The 16,535-nt window shown below is 41.2% G+C and overlaps 4 protein-coding genes across 5 annotated transcripts; 3 read left to right on the top strand and 1 right to left on the bottom strand.

The window, feature by feature from the left end:
- The first annotated feature begins 19 nt into the window (after window positions 1-19).
- mad2l1bp (MAD2L1 binding protein) lies at window positions 20-2,592 on the top strand. The gene is made up of 3 exons (XM_006806943.3): window positions 20-421; window positions 1,219-1,499; window positions 1,604-2,592. The coding sequence occupies exons 1-3, from the start codon at window positions 73-75 to the stop codon at window positions 2,129-2,131; spliced, it is 1,158 nt and encodes a 385-aa protein (XP_006807006.1). The 5' UTR covers window positions 20-72; the 3' UTR covers window positions 2,132-2,592.
- On the bottom strand, window positions 2,409-5,873 carry ephx5 (epoxide hydrolase 5). The gene is made up of 10 exons (XM_006806944.3): window positions 5,296-5,873; window positions 5,114-5,177; window positions 4,810-5,026; window positions 4,549-4,729; window positions 4,250-4,459; window positions 4,047-4,176; window positions 3,546-3,757; window positions 3,296-3,404; window positions 2,920-3,045; window positions 2,409-2,828 (listed from the first exon to the last, which is right to left on the bottom strand). Exons 2-10 carry the CDS (start codon window positions 5,134-5,136, stop codon window positions 2,627-2,629), a joined length of 1,410 nt encoding a protein of 469 aa, XP_006807007.2. The 5' UTR covers window positions 5,137-5,177; window positions 5,296-5,873; the 3' UTR covers window positions 2,409-2,626.
- cst3 (cystatin C (amyloid angiopathy and cerebral hemorrhage)) lies at window positions 5,475-7,330 on the top strand. The gene is made up of 3 exons (XM_006806945.3): window positions 5,475-5,755; window positions 6,358-6,468; window positions 6,916-7,330. The coding sequence occupies exons 1-3, from the start codon at window positions 5,558-5,560 to the stop codon at window positions 6,994-6,996; spliced, it is 390 nt and encodes a 129-aa protein (XP_006807008.2). The 5' UTR covers window positions 5,475-5,557; the 3' UTR covers window positions 6,997-7,330.
- Window positions 7,331-9,372: 2,042 nt separating this feature from the next.
- si:dkey-76k16.5 (cystatin) lies at window positions 9,373-16,502 on the top strand. 2 transcript variants are annotated; one of them, XM_087849764.1, is made up of 5 exons: window positions 9,984-10,008; window positions 10,261-10,372; window positions 12,165-12,376; window positions 12,983-13,093; window positions 13,543-13,948. In XM_087849764.1, exons 2-5 carry the CDS (start codon window positions 10,366-10,368, stop codon window positions 13,675-13,677), a joined length of 465 nt encoding a protein of 154 aa, XP_087705890.1. In that variant the 5' UTR covers window positions 9,984-10,008; window positions 10,261-10,365; the 3' UTR covers window positions 13,678-13,948. The 2 variants fall into 2 exon arrangements, with proteins under 2 accessions (XP_087705891.1, XP_087705890.1); XM_087849765.1 differs by lacking the exons at window positions 12,165-12,376; window positions 12,983-13,093; window positions 13,543-13,948 and adding exons at window positions 9,373-9,791; window positions 16,091-16,502 and having other exon boundaries at window positions 9,888-10,008.
- Window positions 16,503-16,535: the final 33 nt, after the last annotated feature.

The raw sequence follows: 16,535 nt of genomic DNA, 5'->3' as shown, positions 1-16,535 counted from the left end.
TTTTCTTAGACGAGCATTTCCCATGATGCACCGGGAAAAAAAAGACGTAACCCGGCGCGGATATTCAAAACTATGGCAGAAGACTCGAGCATATTAAAACTAATATCAAACTCCGAGGACTCGGAAAATGTGTCCACTGATAAAAGCAGAGACCTCGGGATAAAGAGACGCCTTTCCTTCTCCTCGGAAAAGGATATTAGCATAGCGGAGGCACCGAAGACACCGCCTGCGGTCCAAGCTGTATCCGACGACCCAAACTCAAGCCGAGTTTCCCCGGAAATCAGCAAACAACGTTCCCCAAGTCCCGTAAACACACATTTAAAGGGTAAAAATGCTGTAAAGTTAAAAGACGACTCTTCTAGACAGCACTGCGTGAACGACACTGACGATAAGGAAAACACCGCTATACCCTCCGATCAAAGTAGGTGACATAACCGGTGTGAGTCTGCATGTGTTCCCCAACGAGGGAGGGGGTGATCACAGTAGACCCACTGCTGTGATCACGTTTCTTAAACTATATTAAGGTTTTGGTCTAAGGATAGTAGTACTTTGTGGTTATTTTCTTGATGTAAATTTGATTTCAAGGGAGAAAACAAGAACAAGCTAGAGCTACTTCTGTTGTTCTACACTGTAAATTTTGGTATCGACTCGGTACCGAGTAAATACAGGGTCAGTTTTGCAAATACTTTTAACCTATAAAGGCAACTTTTGTAGGGAGAGCAGTGTGTCATGATTTATCGGATGAATTATCGTCAATATGCAAATGAACACATTTAACCACCATTAAATCACTGATTTTTGTTTCTAACTTTCCGCTATAACTATTTAATACAACAAAAACACACCTTTCTGCTTTTGGTGTATTTTGAAATTGAAGCAAATAGTTTGTTATTTAAATGTGCTACAGGTCATAAATAAAACAGACGTGACAGTCAACACAAAGACGTTCAGGCATTTTTCATGGTGCATGTTTGAGGGTTTAAAAAATATTTAATATAATTCAGTTTTACACACTGAACTGACAGGACTCTCACACTAGTTGTTATCTGATACTATGGATATTGGGATTGTTTAGCCCAGCTCTATCAGCTACATCAGAAATGCTGCATACAAACACATCCTACAAGTCTACAAATATATAATCTAGTGGTATAGTAGATGGGCTTTTCAGATAAATGTTTAGCTGATTTTTTGTTTGTTTGTTGTTGTTTTTTCCAGATAACACAGAGGAGGACAACACTTCTTGTCAGGGAGGTTTTAAACATATTAAAGTGACTGCCAGTATACAAAGTGATTCAGAGGACAGAGATGCCGAGGTGGTGAGGAGGGCACAGGAGGAAGGCTGCGTGAACGTGGTCTTCCCGGGGACTGTAACTCAGGAAGGCTGCTGTCGTTTCGTCAGCGAGATCCTCAAGTGCATCCTCTATCAAAGACAGCAGCTGCCCATGACGTATGACCAGTTGGTATACTCCCAGAGGAAGCAGCAAGCGTCGGTGCAGGTGAACAGGAAAAGTTTATGGTAGATGCCTCCAGCTGTTCAGTTGACGAAATGTTGGTTATGTGAGATTAACACGACATGTTTGGTGTCTCTTTTGCTTTTCAGGATAAAGACACAGTGAATCGAAGACCGGTGCATTCAGCAGAGATGGACTGGCGCAAGTGTCAGCAGACCCTTCAGGAGCTGGAGGAGGTGCTGCAGCAGCTGGAGGTGCTGTTCTCCCTCAGCAGGGTGCCCCGCGTGCTCCTGTTAATGGGTGGCTCGCTTGTCCTCCCCAAAGAGCTGTACGAGATAAACATGGAGTCCCTGGCATCATCCGGTGGGAATCAGTGTCTACGGGTGTCATCGTGCTTGAGGCAGATCTTCCGCACACTGTTTGTGGCTGACCTTTTGTCTGACACCAGACCTGTTCGTTTAATGCCCACCACAGTCTTGGTGCTGGCTCACAGGGACTGTGGTGTAGGCTGGTTTCGACCCAAACTCCAATTTAAAGTCCCAACTCGTGTAAAGAAACAAATCATCGTTCTGTCTAGCGATCCAAACGTCTGCAAGGAACTGAGGGCGGAGGGGTCAGACTGGGAGGATTATGTGTGGTTTCAGGCACCCGTGACTATTAAGGGCTTCAGTAACTGACCCTAAAAGTTGGACAGTAAGTCTTTAGAGTGTAGCACTTTCTTTCTGGTGCTTGTGTACTACAATAAATGTTAACAGCAATCCAAGGGAACTTTAAACATTTGTTTTTTTTATTAAAATGTACATATTTTATTCAATTTTGACTTATTCTTTTGTTTCAGAGTATGTTCATTCAAACAATAGTGAAATAAACAGTATGTGTGCTACCCTTTTTTCTTTTACAAATTATCATTTAAAAGAATGTTTGTCCTCATTTAACACAGAGCAACACACACTATTAGTGCAATACATTTTTAATGACCAAGACTTCTTTATGCCAGTGTCATCTGTGCATGTTTACATATATCAAAAGCTTGCAAATGATTTGAGTGTCACGAATCAAGCAATAAGATGCTGCGTGGTGTAACAATGTTCAACTTAAGGATTTGTATGTCTCCTGCTTGAAATAATAAAGGACAGATGTGCTATAACTGGTCTGCGAGTTCACTGAGGGCTTCAGGACTTCTCCACCTTCTTCACAAAATTGAACAGGTCGTCAGCAAGCAGCTGGGGCTCTTCAAAGGCTGCAAAGTGGCCACCCCTGGGCATGAAAGTGTAGGACTGGAGGTTTCGGTACCTAATTTGTGCCCATGACTTGGGGCAGTGCATGAGCTCATTAGGAAAGGCTGCAAAGCCAGTGGGCACAAAAATCTCTGTCCTAAAACAAAAAATATATAATGTATAATTAGAGGCATCACATGACATGGTAAAACACTCATGTGTAGTGTGGAGAGTACACAGCGACGTACTTAAAATCTACTCTGTTGTTAAGATTACTCCCCAAATTCTCTTTGTAGAAGCGCATGGACGAGGTGATGGAGCCTGTGGTCCAGTAGATCATGACGTTTGTCAAGAGATCATCCAGGCTGAATTTTCTGCACAGATGACACAATTTCTTATCAGTCACAAACCAGCAGCTATCGCATAAATCTTGCTGAATGAAAAACAATAATCCGTAATTGTTAGAGCTGCACCGATCTAGGTCGATCCTTGCCCTGTTGACTAGTGTCGGGAAAAGGGACACTTACCAATAATTTTAAAAAACGAAAATATTTGCATAAAATCAATTATTGATCAAATTGTTAATTTAAATATCTCCACAGTCCCAGAATTTAGAAACTGTACCTCTCCAGCCCACCGTCCTCCAGATCTCTGTTCTTCATATCGGCCCAGGAGGAGAACTTCTCCAAAATCCAGGCTGCCAAGCCTACAGGAGAGTCATTCACCCCACAGCCTGCAACGATAAAGTGGTATCAAGAGCTAAAATCACTAAATTTAAGGTAGATTCTCTTACATTAGCTTCTGTTTGACCTTTTAATCCTGTCACTGTGACTATCAGAAACACTGAGCTTGCTAAACTGTGTTATGTTCACACCTGCAGTATCTGGTTTAGTGGCCTGAATGTGAAAGTAGCCCGATTCTCTCAGCATCTCAAAGACGTTCTTCTCAAAGAAAGGGAACAACCGGCGAACATCTTCCCGACTCAAACCAACCAGGAAGGGCAGATACGGACCAATCAACAAGGACAACAACACTTTGAAACCGCTATTTGACATACACATGTTTAGGTGGAGACCGTTCACGCACCTGCAAAAGAGAAATGGGGGGGGGGGGGGGGGAAAGACGAGAGAAAAAAAACGTTACCAAGGTCACAGCGAGTGATGTTAGTTAGTGCAAGTTTTCACATTAAATCAGCTTCACTCTTCAGGAATTTGCACAGCTATTTGTTTTTTTGTAAATCTGTCTGCACAGTGCAAACAATGCTTCACAGTTCCAGTAAGAACTGTCACAATGTTTCCATTAACACAAAGCGAGTGAGGGACTTTCTGTTCCAGCGAGTAACCTGTGGCATGTTTTCTGTTTTTGTTGCACTCACTGAGGCTTCATCTGTGCCATGTTGGTGGTGATGAGCGAGCCCCAGTCCCCTCCCTGCAGATAGAACTGAGAGAAGCCCAAACGCTCCATCAGCTTCAGGAAAATCCGGGCGGCGGCCAAGCTGTTGAACCCTGGAGCGGCAGTGGAGACACATTTGTGAATATCTTCCGCCAGATTTATTTAGAATTAGTAGAGGTATTCTACCTTGTTTATGAGAGGCTTCTGAGAAACCGTAGCCAGGGATAGACGGGCATATGACCTCAAACACAACACCGTCGCGGCTTTGCGTGAGAAGCGGCAGAATCTTGTAGAACTCGTAGAAGGAGCCGGGCCAGCCGTGAACGATCATGATAGGCAGAACCTTCTGATTCTCGCGGTGGGGTGGACGCACATGGATAAAGTGCACGTCTAGTCCTGACACATGAAAAGCAAAACAACAAGATTAATATTATCTATGTGGGTTGACGTACATCCAGTATACTCACTGCTGAGCTGTTATGTACCTTCTATTTTGGTTTTGAAGTGTGGATACTTGTTGAGCACAGCCACCTGCTTTTTCCAGTCAAACTCGTGTCTCCAATAGGAAACAACTTTCTTCAGATAAGTAGAATTGAAGCCATAGTGAAACTTGCCATCTTCTAAAGGATCTGCGTAGCGTGTCCTGTCGATGCGCTCATAGAGATCCTGTTGATCAAGAAGATTGCTTTGCATAACTGTTCCCAAATATTGTTCATTCAGAAGTTGGATTACCAGCTCAAACCTACCTCGATCTCTTTGTCTGAGGTCTCCACTTGAAAAGGGTAGATTTTCTGATCTTCTGATAGTGTCTTCTCCCCCACTCCCCACCATCCGTCCCCTAAAGGAATGGTTCTTGTTTTTTTTCTTTTGTAAACTATGTAGGCCATTATTCCACCTGCTGCCACGGCTGAGCCGATCAGTAGCTGCTGCTGCTGAACAGCACTCAAGCCAAAGAAAGTGTCCCTGCAAAGTGTGGGAAAATATTAAGGGAAACTTAAAGAACAATCTATTTATTTGTCCGTATAACTGTAAAGTTAAGTGCCTCCCTACTTCAAAACCTGCAGTCTCTGCATCGTGCTGTTCCAGGATTGGGCGTCCACAGGTGACTTTAGACCTGGACAATGGGACATAGGTCAAGAATGCTTTTTTTTTTTGTTCCCCTTTTTGTCACGCAGCAAAGCGCTTCAAAAGTCGAGTGTGCTGAAATCAAATCCCAGCGCGATTAAACATACCTTGTTTTCGATATGAGTAGTTTGATTTCTGCAGATAACCGCGGGCAGCTGGGTGCTAGTTGTGCAGACGCAAAGAGTGCGAGTGAGTTCGTAACAACAGCCTGGATCAGACCCGATCTCTGCTGCGGGGATTGCCGATTCGCCGCGAGATATGCCACTCCTCGCGCGCGGTGACGTCGATGTTTATATAACTGGGAGGGCACGGTGGGGAGTGTTTCACTTCGTCTCCTGTGTGTTGTGTTTGTTAGGCAAAAGATACAAGATGTGGAAGGTCGCTTTGACTGTTCTTGCGGCCGCTTTGGCCGTTGGGTATGGGACCATGGTCGGGGGCTTGACAGACGCCGATATCAAGGATGAAAATGTGCAAAACGCTCTCCGCTTCGCCGTCGTCCAACACAACAGAGGCAGCAACGATATGTACCTCAGTCAAGTGGCGGAAGTGATCAAGGTTCAGTCACAGGTGAGTAACGGTCAGATTTGTGAATAACTAAATTGTTCTTTAGGGGAAAGCCATCCAGTAAACCATCGTAGTGATGTGAGCCCTTAAGAAAAGGCCTGCGAAGCACCCTTTAAAGGTTTCACTTTTAACTACTAAACTAAAGTCCCAGGGTCCTAGAGGCCGTTACATACAATTTACTTGCTATATGCCTTCTTAATGACGTTGGTACTCCCCAAAATATGGCTGGCCTCTTTAATCTTCCCTAATCCTCTCAACCTAGCTTTAGCAGTAGGTCTGCAATGTTCTGTATACCTGTGTGGAGGCAGCCATTGGCCCGCCCGAACAAAAGAGCAGTGTGGGTTTAGAAAAAAAAAGGAACCCGACGAAAAGCACGTCTTCGCTAAAGATTGGTTAATATGCTGACGAGTCATGTATTTATTATTTTTTTAAGTTTATTTGGCTCTCCTCTTGAACCCTGAGACAAGGCTAGCGTAGCAGTGTGTTGATGTTTGTGTTTTTTCTAGTCATTGGTGAGCTCCTTGGCTCACGGGCGGTTTAAAGAGGAAGAGGAGGAGTAGTTAACTTGCTGTAAGTCTTGTATTCAATTTTCTTTCCCATTACAGGTGGTCGCTGGCATCAAGTACGTCATAACTGTGAAGATGGCAAAGACCCCCTGCAGAAAGGGTGGTGTAGAGGAAGTGTGCGCAATCGAGAAAGACGAGGCAAAGGCTAAGGTACTGATGGCATCTTCTCAAAAGAAGCAAGATATTTGATCTGTTCTTAAACATCATGCAGCAGCCTTGTAACTAAAGCTGCATTCACACTGGAAGTGATTTGCTTGATGCACATCTCTTTGCAGCTGACGGCCAGTGTCCTGTTGAAAAGTGATCATCTGAAACAAATTGATTTCTGATGTTTCTATGTTTTGTTTTTTATTTCATAATAATAAATCAACATTTTTCTGCATACTTGACATAGTTTTATAGAACTTTTCTGCTGCCCTCTTGTCGCGATGTTGCTGTGAATCCCTTTGTGTGTAATGCATATTAATCTGATCGTTAAATACTCATGTTCTCAATAGACATTATGCTATTGGATAAAAAAAACCTACAGCATTTATGTGTAAATAACACCAACTGAAAGATCCTAATGTTAAATGTATTGTCTGTTTTTCCTTTCAGCCCTACCAGTGCACATTCGAAGTGTGGAGCCGCCCATGGCTTAATTCCATTGAGTTACTGAAGAATGAATGCCAACACTGAGATCTACGTGGGACACTAGAACGAGAACGCTTGGGAAATCTTAACTTTGTGTCAGAATAATCTTCTCTTAGACTGCAATGCACTTTCCTGTAGGTGGAATAAATATATTAATATTAGTATTTGCTACCTATACTACTGCACTGCTTAACTAATTAAACTTGTTTTAAATTTCAAAAATTAACTATCCAGTGTTACAAACTAGGTCTCCCTGATTTTTAAAGAAGCAACTTTGCCTCATCAGTAAACCAAGCAAATAAACTTTTGTGTAGTCAAATTGATCGTTAGCTGCTTTTTTTCAGATAAGTTTTAAAATAAAGACAAACTTGCACACAAACTTTAATGTGTCCGTGTGGTAAATGCACACAAGGATGACGTTTTAGCTCAATAGAGCTTCTTTGTTGTCGTTGATGGTGATGAGTTCTCTGGATACCTACCCACTGACTAAGAGGAAGGAGAATGTAAACAAATCTGGGACCAGACATGACTGACAACAGAAAATGTCATTCACATTATTTTTCATTTTAACATCTATAAGGAGCTTTGTTTAACCACTCTCCCACTGCTCTCAGTCTACCCAAACGTTGGTGGATAGAGCAGTGGAAGTCAACGCAGAAGCTTGATGTCAGATCATGGGTCAAGTGCAGGTTTGGCGCCCTGTACTCAAAATTAAAAGTGACCTATAAGACACAAACTGTGCAGAATATGATGGAACTACAGCAAATACAGATTGCTTGTAAGAGATGGAAGTCAGTGTAGGCTAATTCAACTACAGAGGAAGATGGAGATGTGCATTTGTCCTTCACGCACTCAACTCCAAACACACCACTTCTCAGCAGTCATCTACGTGTCCCAGACAAGCACAGTCTTTGTCCCACTTTTTAAAGTTGTTGGGATACAATAAGTGGAAAAATACATTTCTATATTTTATATTTATTTTTCCTGAACACTCCATGAACACGCTAACAGATATCATTATATCTTTTCTTACGCAATAGAAAACTAATACGCATATTTATAAAAAAAAAAAAAAAAAACCTTCTGACGGTGAATTAACGAAGTTATTTTTATGACAGGAAGTGGCCTGCTACGTTTATTTCACAAGTTCACAACCGGAGCAATGCGGTCATATCGTAGCCCTACGGACTAAACTGTTAATAATTTATAAAGGTTTCTCCATTCTGGTGGATTGGGATGTTTTAAAACAGCAGGTTGTTTAAAGTGCATTAGTAAGAAAACTCCGGTATCCAAACATGAAAGTCCTGAACAGAGACGAGCTGCAGGTCGCTGAAGGAGTTCTGCTCAAACACTTACCGAAGAGTTATAAGGTATCTGCAGTGGCGGTCCTAGCCTGTTTGGCGCCCTGGGCGAACACGACCGCTGGCGCCCCCCCCCCCCCCCCCCCCACACACACACACACACACACAAAACATATTAAGGATTGTACATTAACATAAAACATAAAATTGTTGTACACACACACACACACACACGAAGAGAGAGAGAGTATGCATAGTATGCAAACAGCTACCAAACAGCCATCATAATTTGTCACACAATGAGAACAGGACAAATCAACAACTGACAATGACTCATTAATATTAAAATCTGTAACATAATGTATTGTTTGGAGTTTAGTCTGTTACTGTTACTATTTTTACCATTTCTTCTTGGAGCAACTGTAACCCACATAATTTCCTTAGGGATTAATAACCGATCGGTGCTTAACTTTTGCACTCCAGTATGAACACCCATCCCTCAACCCGAGGATCACCACAACATAACCTAACACACCTACACCTTAATTCACAGAATCACTTAGGGTGCATTTCTGAGATTTCACACAACCCAGGATTCAAATCATGATGGGCTTGGATTCACATCATTATGAATGAAATGTGCTCTATTTTGAAGCAGCAGGCCCCTCCCCTTTCGACGGCTTGTGTGTGAGACTTTAAATCATCAAACTGTAAATTATAAATTTTCAATTGTTATTGATCCCTTTACCCCGAGTCCTAAAGTGTATATTTATTTTCTTACTCTTCTATTTATTGTTTGTTTACTTGCACTGCTGTAACTGGAGCCTCGTCGTCTCGTCTCTCTATATACTGGACTGTATGTAGCGGAGATGACAATAAAGTTTACTTTGACTTCAGCAGTGAGCAGGCGCACCGAGGGCTCTCGCGCTCACTTTTCGTGTAGAATTTCGAAAAAAACATCGGTGCAAATTATAAGTCTGTATCATGATGTCTGGTGTTTTCATGTTTGTTGGTTTGTTTTTATTTTCTTTCATTTTGCGAGTTGGTTATTAGATGCTGCTCCAGCCGGTCAGAGAACCCCCCGCCGCCCCGCCCTCTCCTCTCTGCGCCGCAAGCAGCAGGCGCACCTCGAAACGGAGGGCGCCCTTACTCCCAGCAAATGGGTGATAGAAAACCGATCGGTGCTTATGCCATTCCCAATATGCGCTGGCATGATGTCGGGGCAGCATGAGTACGAGCATTTTTTTTTTTTTTTTTTGCCGATGCCCGTGATGCCGCCCCCCACCACGATGCCGCCCCGGGCAACTGCCCGTGTCGCCCGTATCCAAAACCGCTACTGGGTATCTGCGACATAAACCGCGTGTCTTTGTGCTTTACAGCCTCAGCAGCGCTTGAAGGTGTTTCATGCTTTCAGGTGTTTCATGCTTTCAGGTGTACGGTTTCCTGTACGGAATCAACAGGAACAAACCGACTACACTGGAAGTTGTGGTCGATACGTGGCCTGATTTTAAAGTTATCATCTGCAGACCGGACCCCGAGGTGTGTTTAAATCCCGTCGGAAAACTGTGGACAGATTTTCTCGACGGAAATCTTTCGTTTGTCACGTGATTGTGACAGCTTTTGTTTGTTTCACAGAACAAGCGTGCCCTGAATTTCAATAAAGAGATGGCATACTACAGCACGGATGAACAGAGTTTGAGGAAAATGCTGACAGACGAGAATGCTGTTGATTGGAGCACTTATTTCATGATAGGAGGTGAGCTCAGATCACTGCAGAAAATAAGCACGAAATAAATACGGTGGCTTTTACGTCACTACATTTGACAGCTGTTACTATTTACACATACAGTTTTATAGACAAAACACACACTTTGTACAATATTCTAATAAAAAGTTTAATAATCATATGGACATTTTTCCTGCATTAAATACAAACTGCTTGGATAACCTAAATAAACCTAATAAAAAGGAGAGAAAGAAATTAATGTAAATACTTTCCATTTGACAGGGTTTGATGTTTCCCAAGTGTCTTCTGGCAGAAGAGTGAACCACAAAGTCTATACTGCGGTGCATCTGTATTTGCCAGACACCAACCATCTCCACATGCCAACGTATGACAGGTATAATCTGATCATTAAGATTTGTTTTAAGTTATATCTGTGTATAAGTTATGATTTAAAAATAAACCAAAAAAGACAGTACACCCTGTGTCTGTCATGAAACGTCTGTGTGCGGCAAGCTGGAAAGGACCCAAATTTAAGAGTCAAGATTTTTATTTGTCACATGCCTAGTTATACGAGTACAACACGCAGTGAAATGTGTCCTGAAACGCTCCTCGACTCTGCAAAAAAGAGAACATTATATACAGTAAGTAAATTATATACAAAAAGAGGACATTATGTACAGTAAGGAAGTGAATTATATAACAATCTGGAAATTTTCAATTGAAAATCTGAAAATGTACATCGTGCGAGTGGGATGTTAAAGTGTCTTGTGCCTAGTGAGGGTTAGGGTTCAATTCCGACTCATCTAAAGTGTAGAGTTAAGTGCGTCCCTACTCCAAAATCTGCAGTTTTTGCATCATGCTGTTCCAAGAGTGGGCGTCCACAGGTGACTATAGACTTGGACAATGGGACAGAGGTCAAGAATGCTTTTTTCCCCTTTTTTCCCCTTTTTTTTTTTTTTTTTTTTGTCAACGCGGCACAGCACTTCAAAAGTCGCATGTGCGGAAATCAAATCAAATAAGTTGTTTGATTTTTCGCAGCTAACCGTGGGCAGTTGAGTGCTGGTTGTGCAGACGCAAAGAGCCTGAACGAGTTCACAGCAACAGCCTGGATACGCGATCTCTGCTGCAGGACTTTTCTTATTTTTATTCTTCTTCTAAATGTTATTGGCGGTTGGCAAACAACAGATGGGGCATTACCGCCATCAACTGGTCTGGAGTATGGACTGGACGTCGCTCAAAAAAAACAAACAAACTCAAATCCTCCCAAACAATTTACCCTCTTTAACAAACTGGAATAAGTCCTGATAACTTTCACTCAAGTCCTTTTGCAGTAAATCAATAAGATCTAGCTTTGTTTTTATATTACTGAGGTTTTGAGACAGTTGTCTTCTCGCCACCTGATTTTTCTGTCAGTGTCATATAACATGTTCAGTAGTTTCCTCTTTTCCTGTCATGTTCAGTTTTCTTCAGAAGGAAGTACAGGAGAAATATGTGTCGTTTAAAATATTTAATTTGCTCCGGCAGTTGGAATTACAAGGACCTCAATGTGAACACAGCCATCTTTCTTCACACGAAGGATAACCCTGATCGGGTCGTACAGTTTTTGTAACCCAACAATAACAAATAATTATTATGTCTGTCTTCTTCTGCTTACATCCGCTCATCCCGATCCCGTTGTTTGCTCTTTTTTCGAGGAATGACAGAGACAGACACGAAAACACCTCCCTGCCTAGCCTTGATTATTTTATTATTATCCTACTACTGATTCTATATATATCTAGTTCAGGACATTCTGTTCAAACTCCCTTTGGCGAGAGAATATCCTTCTAAACATTATCTAGTGTGACGTGTAAGCATGTAGCAAAAACCCTCAAGCGCTCTATGTTCATTGTCAATATTTCAGCCCAGACATACAACTGGACAAGTCGTTTTAACCCTCAAAACCTAGAGGGCCAACTCGTTTATGAGCACATTGCGTTGTGTATTTAAAAATAATAAAAACAGCTTTATTTAATCATTTTCAACCCTAACACTCCATAGTAGTCACATTTCTCTGCTGTGGGGATTGCCGATTGGCTGCGAGATGTGCCAGATGTGCCACTCCTCCGGCACGGTGATGTCCATGTTGATATAACTGGGAGGGCACGGTGGGGAGTGTTTCACTTCGTCTCCTGTGTGTTTGTTAGGCAACAGAAACAAGATGTGGAAGGTCGCTTTGACTGTTCTTGCGGCCATTTTGACCGTTGGGTATGGGTTCCCGGGTGGGGACTTGACAGACGCTAATATCAATGATAAAGACGTGCAAAACGCTCTCCGCTTCGCCGTCATCCAACACAACAGAGACAGCAACGACTTGTACATCAGGCAAGTGGTAAAAGTGATCAAGGTTCAGTCACAGGTGAGTAACGGTCAGATTCGTGAATAACTGAATTGTTCTTTAGGGGAAAGCCATCCAGTAAACCATCGTAGTGATGTGAGCCCTTAAGAAAAGGCCTGCGAAGCACCCTTTAAAGGTTTCGCTTTTAACTACTAAACTAAAGTCCCAGGGTCCTAGAGGCCGTTACATACAATTTACTTGCTATATGCCTTCTTAATGGCGTTGGTACTCCCCCCAAATATGACTGGCTTCTTAATTTGTCACGTTAATGTCCTCTCATCCTCTCAACCTAGCTTTAACAGTAGGTCGGCAATGTTTTGTATGCTTGTGTTGAGGCAGCCATTGGCCCGCCCGAACAAAAGAGCAGTGTGGGTTTAGAAAAAAAAGGAACCCGAGATAAAGCACGTCTTTGCTAAAGATTGGTTAATATGCTGATGAGTCATGTATTTTAAAAGTTTATTTGGCTCTCCTCTTGAAACCTGAGGCAAGGCTACCATAGCAATGTGTTGATGTTTGTGTTTTCTCTAGTCATTGGTGAGCTTCTTGGCTCACAGGGGACAGTAGGGGTGTTTAAAGGGGAAGAGGAGGAGGGGTTCATTTGCTGTAATTCTTTCTTTTCCATTACAGGGGTTCATTGGCACTAAGTACGTCATAACTGTGAAGATGGTAAAGACCCCTTGCAGAAAGTATGGCGTCGATCAAGTGTGTGCAATCCACGCATACCAGGCAAAGTTTCAGGTACTGATTGCATCTTCTCAAAAGAAGCAAGATATTTGATCTGTTCTTAAACATCATGCAGCAGCCTTGTAACTAAAGCTGCATTCACACTGGAAGTGATTTACTCAACACAGATCTTTTTGCAGCTGACGGCCAGTGTCCTGTTGAAAAGTGATCATCTGAAACAAATTGATTTCTGATGTTTCTATGTTTTGTTTTTTATTTCATAATAATAAATCAACATTTTTCTGCATACTTAAAATAGTTTTATAGAACTGTTCTGCTGCCCTCTTGTCGCGATGTTGCTGTGAATCCCTTTGAGTGTGTAATGCATATTAATCTGATCGTTAAATACTCATGTTCTCAATAGACATTATGCTATTGGATAAAAAAAACCTACAGCATTTATGTGTAAATAACACCAACTGAAAGATCCTAATGTTAAATGTGTTGTCTGTTTTTCCTTTCAGACCTACCTGTGCACATTCGTAGTGTGGTGCCCATGGTTTAATCACATTCCATTTCAGTTACTGACGAATGATTGCCAACAACGTGGGACGCTAGAACGAGAACGCTTGGGAAATCTTAACTTTGTGTCAAAATAATCTTCTCTTAGACTGCAATGCACTTTCCTGTAGGTGGAATAAATATATTAATGTTAGTATTTGCTGCCTTTACTACTGCACTGCTTAACTAGTTAAACTTGTTTTAAATTTCCAAAATCCACTATCCAGTGTTACAAACTAGGTCTCCCTGATTTTTAAAGAAGCAACTTTGCCTCATCAGTAAACCAAGCAAGTAACAAACCGTTGTGTAGCCAAATTGATTACGAGCTGCTTTTTTCCCCAGATAATTCAGTTTTGAAATAAAGTCAAACTTGCACACAAACTTTAATGTGTCCGTGTGGTAAATGCACACAAGGATGACGTTTTAGCTCAATAGAGCTTCTTTGTTGTCGTTGATGGTGATGAGTTCTCTGGATACCTACCCACTGACTAAGAGGAAGGAGAATGTAAACAAATCTGGGACCAGAGATGGGCAGTAACGCGTTACAAGTAACGTGTTACTGTAATCCGATTACTTTTTTCAAGTAACGAGTAAAGTAAGAGATTACTATTGCAAAAACGGTAATTAGATTACTGTTACTTTCCCGTAGGAACGCTGCGTTACTGCGTTACTAAAACCGTGATTTTTTGCGTGAATGTCTCATGACAGTGACGTAAGCAAGTGCGACGTTCGTGGCAACAGCTGTGTGCAGATCAACAATGGATAATATATCGAGTGCGGGAGAGAATGTGAGCGTGCAGCGTTTAAAGTGTGGAAGTACTGACCTTACTTTGAGTTTGATTCCATAAAAAGTGACAAAAACATTAGTGTCCGTTGTGCGTGGGAAGAAAACTTCTTTTTACAGTGAAAAAAAACCCCCTCAACTTCCAAGCAAGCACCGAGTGCACTACGACGTAATGGGAAATTCAAAGAGAAACTCGCGGATTCTTCCACTGACCGCTGCGGCACACATGCACCAGGGTAAACCTCCGCCTATCCTACTCCTGCTTTACAGGTGAAAATAGAGCAACAGGACCGCTAATCTGTGACTTTATTTATTTTCTGCTGTGTTTTACTTGCATCTATTTGAAAGAGTGAGTGTAAACACACACAAAAAAATATTTTATGTGCTGGAATGTGCAGAAAATAGGTTTAAATGTTAAACTAATTTATTCAAGTCGGAGAATGTTGCATATAATAAAATTTTTTGCTTGATGCATAAAGTTAAAAGATTAAAACTAACAAAACAAGTTTTAAAAAGGGACCTTTCCATTTGATTACATTTTGTATGATGGATTATGCAGAAAAAGTAGAATTGGGCTGAAAGATCTATCGCTTTATCACCTATTCAGGTTGTAAATCGTGTTTTTAAAAAGTAACTAAGTAATTAATTACTTTTGAAAATAAGTAATCAGTAAAGTAAAGGGATTAATTTTGGGGGGAAGTAATCAGTAATTAGTTACTGATTACTTTTTTCAAGTAACTTGACCAACACTGTCTGGGACAGACATGACTGACAACAGAAAATGCCATTCACATTCTTTTCGACATCTATAAGGAGTTGGTGGATAGAGCAGTTACACTTTCAATCACTTTGGAAAAGAGCGAAGTTTTTGTCTAACAGCAGGTCAAAATTAAACCATTAAAAGTGACCAATAAGATAAGCTGTACAGAATTGTGGTGTATTCATAATTGTCTCTGGTACATTTGTTGTATGGGCAGTATGTGTTCATTGTTTGATTGTGTAATTACGTGTTACGCACTGGCAATGCATGCCGGCAGATGGTAATACAGTGAGCAAAGAGATGGTCTTACCGCACACAGTGGTCCCGCATACTTATTCAGATTTAGAGTAAGAATCTCACAGAATATGATGGAACTACAACAAATAAAGACTGCTTGTAAGTGGTTGAACTCAGTGAAGAAAAGAAAACTCACTTTAGGCTTATTCAGCTACAGAGGGAGAGCTGAGATGTGCATTTGTATTTCGAGTGCTAAACTCCAAACACAAAATTCACACCACCTGTCAGCACTCATCTACGTCACCCACATTGTCCCACGCAAGCAGTCTTTGTCCCACGTTTAAGTTGTTGAGCTGGAAAAATATATTTTAGATTTTATATTTTTCCTGAACACTCCATGAACACGCTAACAGATAAAACATGCATATTTTTTTTTATTAAAACTTCTGGCGGTGAATTAACGAAGTTATTTTTTTATGACAGGAAGTGGCCTGCTACGTTTATTTCACAAGTTCACAACCGGAGCAATGCAGTCATATCGTAACCCTACGGACTTTGCCTAAACTGTTGTAAAGTGTAAAGTGATCATCTGAAACAAATTGATTTCTGATGTTTCTATGTTTTGTTTTTTATTTCATAATAATAAATCAAAATAAATTTTGCGTACTTGACTTGACAACACCACCTGAAAGATCCTAATGTTAAATGTATTGTCTGTTTTTCCTTTCAGCCCTACCAGTGCACATTCGAGGTGTGGAGCCGCCCATGGCTTAATTCCATTGAGTTAGAGAGAATGAATGCCAACACTGAGATCTACGTGGGACACTAGAATGAGAACGCTTGGGAAATCTTACCTGTCAAAATATTTTCTTCTCTTAGACTGCAATGCACTTTCCTGTAGGTGGAATAAATATATTAATATTAGTATTTGCTTCCTTTACTACTGCACTGCTTAACTAGTTAAACTTGTTTTAAATTTCCAAAATTAACTATCCAGTGTTACAAACTAGGTCTCCCTGATTTTTAAAGAAGCAACTTTGCCTCATCAGTAAACCAAGCAAATAAACTTTTGTGTAGTCAAATTGATCGTTAGCTGCTTTTTTTCAGATAAGTTTTAAAATAAAGACAAACTTGCACACAAACTTTAATGTGTCCGTGTGGTAAATGCACACAAG

The sequence above is a fragment of the Neolamprologus brichardi genome, chromosome 13 (assembly GCF_056152115.1).
Source record: "Neolamprologus brichardi isolate AB-2024 chromosome 13, ASM5615211v1, whole genome shotgun sequence".
NCBI classification, from domain to species: Eukaryota; Metazoa; Chordata; class Actinopteri; order Cichliformes; family Cichlidae; genus Neolamprologus; species Neolamprologus brichardi.
Note: the sequence above shows the minus strand (reverse complement) of the source record. Positions and strands in the feature narration are given on the sequence as shown.

Excerpts from the sequence above, each read along its gene's own strand:
- ephx5 (XM_006806944.3), bottom strand. The coding sequence starts at position 5,136 with ATGCAGAGACTGCAGGTTTTGAA. Across the intron at positions 5,027-5,113 it reads CAGAGACTGCAGGTTTTGAA|GGACACTTTCTTTGGCTTGA; the intron begins GTAGGGAGGCAC and ends CACACTTTGCAG. Across the intron at positions 4,177-4,249 it reads AGAAGCCTCTCATAAACAAG|GGTTCAACAGCTTGGCCGCC; the intron begins GTAGAATACCTC and ends CTGCCGCTCCAG.
- mad2l1bp (XM_006806943.3), top strand. The coding sequence starts at position 73 with ATGGCAGAAGACTCGAGCATATTAAAACTAATATCAAACTCCGAGGAC. Across the intron at positions 422-1,218 it reads CGCTATACCCTCCGATCAAA|ATAACACAGAGGAGGACAAC; the intron begins GTAGGTGACATA and ends TGTTTTTTCCAG. Across the intron at positions 1,500-1,603 it reads AGCAGCAAGCGTCGGTGCAG|GATAAAGACACAGTGAATCG; the intron begins GTGAACAGGAAA and ends TTTGCTTTTCAG.
- si:dkey-76k16.5 (XM_087849764.1), top strand. Across the intron at positions 12,377-12,982 it reads TGATCAAGGTTCAGTCACAG|GGGTTCATTGGCACTAAGTA; the intron begins GTGAGTAACGGT and ends TTTCCATTACAG. Across the intron at positions 13,094-13,542 it reads CATACCAGGCAAAGTTTCAG|ACCTACCTGTGCACATTCGT; the intron begins GTACTGATTGCA and ends TTTTCCTTTCAG.
- cst3 (XM_006806945.3), top strand. The coding sequence starts at position 5,558 with ATGTGGAAGGTCGCTTTGACTGTTCTTGCGGCCGCTTTGGCCGTTGGG. Across the intron at positions 5,756-6,357 it reads TGATCAAGGTTCAGTCACAG|GTGGTCGCTGGCATCAAGTA; the intron begins GTGAGTAACGGT and ends TTCCCATTACAG. Across the intron at positions 6,469-6,915 it reads AAGACGAGGCAAAGGCTAAG|CCCTACCAGTGCACATTCGA; the intron begins GTACTGATGGCA and ends TTTTCCTTTCAG.